General features: G+C 37.2%; 1 protein-coding gene across 5 annotated transcripts in view; it reads right to left on the bottom strand.

Annotated features, from left to right (window-relative positions):
• The window catches only part of PPFIA2 (PTPRF interacting protein alpha 2), a 104,987-nt gene that overhangs the window by 75,577 nt on the left and 22,692 nt on the right, over positions 1-6,718 (bottom strand). For all 5 annotated transcript variants that reach the window (XM_021716273.1, XM_008065546.1, XM_008065547.1 and 2 more), the window contains exons 7-8: positions 3,665-3,795; positions 2,996-3,150 (exon numbers count right to left, since the gene is read on the bottom strand). In XM_021716273.1, the coding sequence (XP_021571948.1) occupies positions 2,996-3,150; positions 3,665-3,795 (286 nt within the window). The remainder of the gene's footprint in view (positions 1-2,995; positions 3,151-3,664; positions 3,796-6,718) is intronic.

Genomic DNA, 6,718 nt, shown 5'->3' with positions numbered 1-6,718 from the left:
TTTGAGCTGTAATCTCACTCTGTCGCCCAGGCTGCAGTGCAGTGCTAACCTCCCGGCCACCGCAGCCTCGACCTGCTGGGCTCCGGCGATCCTTCCGCCTCAGCCTTCCAAGTAGCTGGCACGCACTACCACACCCGGCTAATTTTTGATTTATCGTAGAGATTTATTTAAGGTCTCTCCAAGTTGCCCGGTTGGGTCTCGAACCCGCAGGCTCAGGCACTCACCTCGACCTCCCAAAGTGCTGGTTACAGGCTATCCACCAAGCCTGGCTACACCGTATTTCTTTTACAGGCATGTAGTATAGCAGCTCTTGAGTTAATTTATGCTTCTCTGGTCTTATGAGTTAAACTTGTTAAAAATTATAGATCTTAGGATGTGGTTCAAATTTTCGAATCTGATTTTTTGGCATCATCATATTTTTAGTGTAATACTTTCCCTGTCATTCTATCTTATCCTCTACTTCTAGTAGAAGAAATAATGTCAGTGCTCTCGTGTCTTTGAATTGTCCAAATCAAGACATTAAAATCATAATCACTAAAGATGCCTTCCTAGTTTCTTCTGATGCACAAATAAAGAACATTAGGCTGTAGTGTCTGGGTTTGAAATGTTTAATGGTTCCTTCACAACTTGGATACCCCTTTCAGGACAAAAACAGATTTAAAATTCATAGCCCTTAACCAAATTCATAACCCTTAACCAGTAAGACCCATACACTATCTTCTTCTGATGGTTTTCTGACATGTGTTTATGCTTGTATTTGTTTCTTATTTCCTCAAGTCATAATTCCAGTAAAAATCTTTTGCTCTTTGTTTTCCCAAGAGTTTTGATTCACTCTCTGTAGTTTCTACCCATAGGCATAGTGTCTTGTCCTTGTGTTCCTCAACAATATTTCAGTCCTTACCATGCTACAATTTTGGCTTTGTTTACACTCTGTCTCTGCTGTTCTATGAAGCAAAACAAAATTGCTCAGAGCCTGGAACTCTTCCCAGGTCTACGATATGATCCCAATTAACTATTGCTAATTTCTGACTTTGGTAGAGTTGATAAGGGTATAATTGTAATTGATTCCATTGAGTAACAAAGGCTAGGTTTCTATACGCCCCTATATTTTCCTGGATTTTAGCATATCTTAGATACCTTGATTCTGACAGATTATTGTTGGCTAAATGTTTAATGATTTGGTAATTACTCATAAAATCTAAATATATTATAAAAATAGAAAAAATAAATAAGAACAATTGAATACATTTTAAAAGAAAAAGTAGATTATGGAAGCTAAGATGAACATACGTCATGAAATACAAATAAAAAAAGAATACTATGTTAGTCAAATAAATATTTTAAAATAACTAGCAATCACACTATTGAGAAATATATTGGAAATATAATGGAAATGTAGAATAATTTGGTAAGACTATCACTAGTCCAGTAAGATAGAACACCTTTTAAAATAATGTCTGAATGTATATTTTATGAGTATATTAGAAATAATTAGCTTTTCTCTTCTTTCCTTATGCTTTTTTTTAATAACCTAAAAAGTTTCTCTTCTGAGAAACAAAAGTCCAAAGAGAATTTAATTTCTTTGCTGAATAACACTTAATCACACAGCCTGTTGCACATCAGTTTCTCATAGCTTCTGATGCTTTGTATGGGCTCCACACTGTGGAAGTCAGGAAAGGTATTTTTAAATACCACAGTCACAAATCCACAAACATGAATAACATACTCAGAAACTCTTTTGGTGGTATGACAGGAAACTAAGTCCAGGAGTCAGGCATTCCTTGCAAACAGTTATTCCTTTATTTGAGAAACCAATGGAAGTACTAATAAATTTAACTCACTGTGTTCAGCACTTACTATTGGAGGCAGAAATTAGATTCCTTCCCAATAATTTAACTCTAACCATAAATATATAGAAAGACCCTCCCCCAAAAAACCAAGTGTACATGTCATTATTTAAGAAAGATCACATTTTTTTGTTTTCGACAATTATATGTATGTATGTATGTATGTGTCTATTTATAAACATATATTCACCTGGCATCATTTCAAATGTACTGATCTATATTTTTATTCAATTAGTCACTGGCAATAACTAATTCTAGAACAATTCCTATTGTCCCATTCTCTTTCCATTCTCCCCTAACCTACACACCATAGATTTTATTTGCGGGAAACTGTGATAACTTTAAGCTGAGAAATTTTCTCTGTCATTTACATTTTATGCCATATGTAGTATAAAGCTTTATTCTAACTTTGTAAAGTACTTTTGGATTTTTTGTGGCCTTCTCAATTTTTCAACAGAAAAACTTTTAAATTTACATAACTAAACTTTCATACACATCCATGTTCGAAAAAAACAGTATGCTCAAAGGTTTTAAGGGAATTTTGAAACATTGGCACCAAGATGACGATCCAAAGTCTGTGAATTACTAAGACACTATTTACTCTTCCATGAAATAGGGATGACAGCAATAACATTATTTGTGAGAGTAATTGTGGATTGTCTGAGCCCACGGGTTCGAGACCCGCCTGGGCAACTTGGTGAGACCTCATCTCTACAATAAATCAAAAAATCAGCCGGGCATGGTAGGGAGTGCCTGTAATTCTGGCTACTCGGAAGGCTGAGGCGCAAGGATCGCCAGAGACCAGCAGGTTGAGGCTGCAGTGGCCGGGACTGGCCACTGCACTCCCGTCTAGGCAACAGAGTGAGACTCCAACTCAAAAAAAAAACAGAATTAGCAATAAATAAATTCTCACTACTGTTAAGAGAAAAATAACAGGACTAGAAGTTTTGCAATGTTCTTTCACTATAACTTTTATTAAGCATTATTTAGCTAATTATTTAAACATATGAAGTTGATTAAAATAGAAAGTTTGTCAGATAGAAAAGAGAAGAAATTAAGAGAGAGAAAATAAAGTGAAATGGCATATAGATGGACACTCCAAAGTGAGGAAAATGAATGACAGTGGCAAGTGTAACATGCATACTTACGGAGTTGCCCAAGTCGAGCTTTTTCTTTTTTACCAAACAAACGTCCTATTGAAGACTTGATTCCTTTCTTTTTGGGGGCTTTATGAAGAGAATCTTGGCTGCTGTTGGCACTACCAAGCCCAAGGCTGTCTGGCTCAAGAGAGGCAGATAAACTACTGCAAAACACAAAAGGAGGCAAAGCTACTCATTTTGATGCAACATCCACAAGGTATACAAGATATTTCTTTAATAGTTGTACAAGAGAAGGAACAAGTAGACTTTGCATACTATTTTTTTCTCTTTTTTCCTATATTTCCCTTTAAGATAATAAGTGTAGTTTTCTCAGGCTCAGGGTCCAGATCTTCCAAGTTTTCACTAGAAAAAAAATTTTTTGTTCCAAATGACTTTTTTTTCTTTACTTTGTATACAATCTCAGACTAATCAATAAACATGGGAAGATTTATCAACTGAATGTTGAATGGCCATTTACTATTTAGCTCTTGATCCACTATCTATTTTTTCTTGGTTTGTTTAATCTTAAACATAATGACCGGGAGTGGGGCACTACCCTGATGAAGAATTATGGCTCAAGCAAAATTTTTCATCTAAATTTTTAAGCAATCATTTGACAAAACTGAAGGAACAGGAATATTTTTGGAAGAGTGAATTCTGTGTGCCTCAGAGTTGTACCTTCGGGCATCATTGTGGTAGGAAGAAGGGAGAGTGTGAGTCATTCTGATGGCTCTAGGGGTGGGAGGAGGAGAAGTTTCACATTTAATGGTTGCTTTATCCTCCCGACCGTCTTCTTCCACCACTGCAATCTAGAAGTAAAAACAATACATTCAAATGAACTCTCTAAATTTTAACTGAAATGGATACATATAAAAAAATCATTAAAGCAAGGCTATGTGCGTAACTTTAATGCAAAATAAAACAGAAGAACAAAACTTGAAGCATACAAGTCTTCCATATATGAAGTCTCACTATTAATGAGTGTGATTTTTCACAGCTATTTAAATGTGAAGACACTACAATTAAAAAATCATGAACCGCTACACAAAAATGCTGTTTGAATAATACACACCATAAATCAAGATTCATCAGCTATGAGGCAGTTATCCTGAAATTCATTTGTAAAGAAGGTAAACTCTTTACAAAAAGGTACTGACATATTTGAACAAATTCACTAAAAAATAAAACACTATGCACAGTCATGTTTTCATAACAATGACATAACAAAGGCAATGACATTAAAATCAAAGATTTTGAAATGAGAAGTTGACAAAAATATAGCGTTACCAGATAAAATGTTTTAAATCAGTCTAATGAAATGTATTCCAGGATGTTTAAAAAATATGTTGAAGTTTAGAAGAGCAGAAAAACTTTCTATTTAGAGTGAGACCAATAAAAGGTAAAAACATAATTTTTTCAAATTGTTTCTTTTCACTACCATAATGGAAACATTGGCAAGGACATGCAGAAAACCAAAGAAGATGGGAAGGGAGAGATTTCTTTAAAGAACAATTTAGTTCAGAATGCAGAACAACTCAGCTGTCATTTTGGTTGGAAATAGAGATACAGAGCTGTAATAAAAGAAAAAATATCTTTCCAACAGTCAAGTTCATTGCAGATAAATATTTTCACAACAACATTGTATTTTTTTATGGGGTAATTGTGTATTACTATATAAGTATACAGAGAGAGCAAGATTGTAGAAAACAACTAAAAGATGTATGGTTTTGAAAGTTCTGATGATAAAAGTTCTCAGTATGGCTAAAGCAAAAACTTTAAAGCTGTGTTCTGGGGAACTGTCTTGTTTTTTTCTGTGTAAAGCTATTATGCATAAATGTGTTTATCTATGATAAAGACCTCATGCCTTGGAGAAACTTAATGAAATTTCTGTCGGGGCTTTTGTTACCAAACCAACATTACTTTAAACAGTTTAGATAGGCATTTTTAATACGATTCTTTCTCTCCATTCAACTAGCATAGTGCCACCAGGAGACTTTTTCAAGAACCGCTTTTAGATGGGTCCAAACCTATTTTTCTCTTTATTCTTACATAATCAAAAACAAAAAACAAAGCAAACAAATCAACTTCTACGGTCCTCCCTGCCAAGCAAACTATACTTTATCCCAAGGTCAGCTCTTAAAAATATCATATACAAAAATTTTCTGTGAGCTGGGCTCGGTGGCTCAGCCTGTAATCCCGTGCCTTTGGGAGCCTGAGGTGAGTGGATTGCCGGAGCCCACGGGTTCAAGACCCGCCTGGGCAGCAAGACCTCATCTCTACAATAAATCAAAAAATCAGCCGGGTGTGGTAGCGCATGCCTGTAATTCCGGCTACTCGGAAGGCTGAGGCGGAAGGATCGCCGGAGCCCAGCAGGTCGAGGCTGCGGTGGCCGGGAGCGGCCACTGCACTCCAGTCTGGGCGACGGAGTGAGACTCCAACTCGGGGAAAAAAAAAATTAAGAAAGAAAAGAAAGACATTTAACTTGGTAAATTCGATAGCTAAGAACCAATTGGTAGTGTTAAAGAGAAGATGCTACAGGAAAATAGAAAATGGCTCAAGAAAAGAAGAAACCCATTAATTTAAGCAGGGTATGCATTATATGGACTTTCTTTTTTTTTTGAATTGGAGTCTCCTCGGTCGCCCAGACTGGAATGCAGTGGCCGCTCCCGGCCACCGCAGCCTCGACCTGCTGGGCTCTGGCGATCCTTCCGCCTCAGCCTTCCAAGTAGCCGGAATTACAGGCATACGCTACCACGCCCAGCTGATTTTTTGATTTATTGTAGAGATGAGGTCTCGCTGCCCAGGCGGGTCTCGAACCCGCGGGCTCAGGCAATCCACTCACCTCAGCCTCCCAAAGGCGCGGGATTACAGGCTGAGTCACGGAGTCCGGTTGGACTTTCTTAATTTAAAAGAAACAACAACAAAAAGAAGTCCTGTGGTCCCAAAAGTGTTTGGGCATAGGCTGACTACCACATCCTCCAGATGCTAGAGAATAGATTTATGCACGGAAGAGTAGGTTGAATCTTTCCTAATATCCCATGAATACAAGCTCTGCTATTCTCAATTATGTAATAAGATGCTACCTTGTGAATCAGAACTGGGGTCCATGTTGCTTCCCATAGCCCATATTTATTATCTTGATTTCATTTCAAACAGGAAAGTCATGTTTGAACTATATTCTCTTGCCTTCCATATTCTTAAAGCTCTAACATCTCAAAAGACTGCTCCTGCTAGGTATACTGGAGATGGCAAATCACTCCCTAATAGACGTACTTTTCATATACAAACCAACCTACTGGAGTCCATGTTCTGAATCTTCTCTACCTGGCTCAAACACTCCAGGAGGTAATATCCATCTGCCCTAATCACCCCCGAGCCAGGGCAAGATATCTAGAAACAGTCCCTATATCCTAGAGCCAGCAGGAATTATGCAAATGATCAGTCCTAAACCGGCTTACCATGCCTTGCCTTGTTGTTTCCCAAAGATATTTTAAAAAGGCTTCTGTTCATGCTTTCCCCTTGCTCCTTCTGCCTCCTGACAGACCCTTATGAGTCACTGAAGAATGGAGTGCCCCTTCTCTTGGAAATTGTGGGTAACAGACTATATTTTGACAGTTGTCTCTTGATCTGTTGGCCTCACCGTATCTAAATAAGACTAATAAAACTAACATTCTAAAAAATCAACATTGTTCTATTTATTTTACATACTCTCAATATTACTTTTTTATATTA

This window comes from Carlito syrichta, unplaced genomic scaffold, assembly GCF_000164805.1.
Source record: "Carlito syrichta isolate Samal-C Ts95f unplaced genomic scaffold, Tarsius_syrichta-2.0.1 Scaffold308653, whole genome shotgun sequence".
Classification (NCBI taxonomy): Eukaryota; Metazoa; Chordata; class Mammalia; order Primates; family Tarsiidae; genus Carlito; species Carlito syrichta.
Note: the sequence above shows the minus strand (reverse complement) of the source record. Positions and strands in the feature narration are given on the sequence as shown.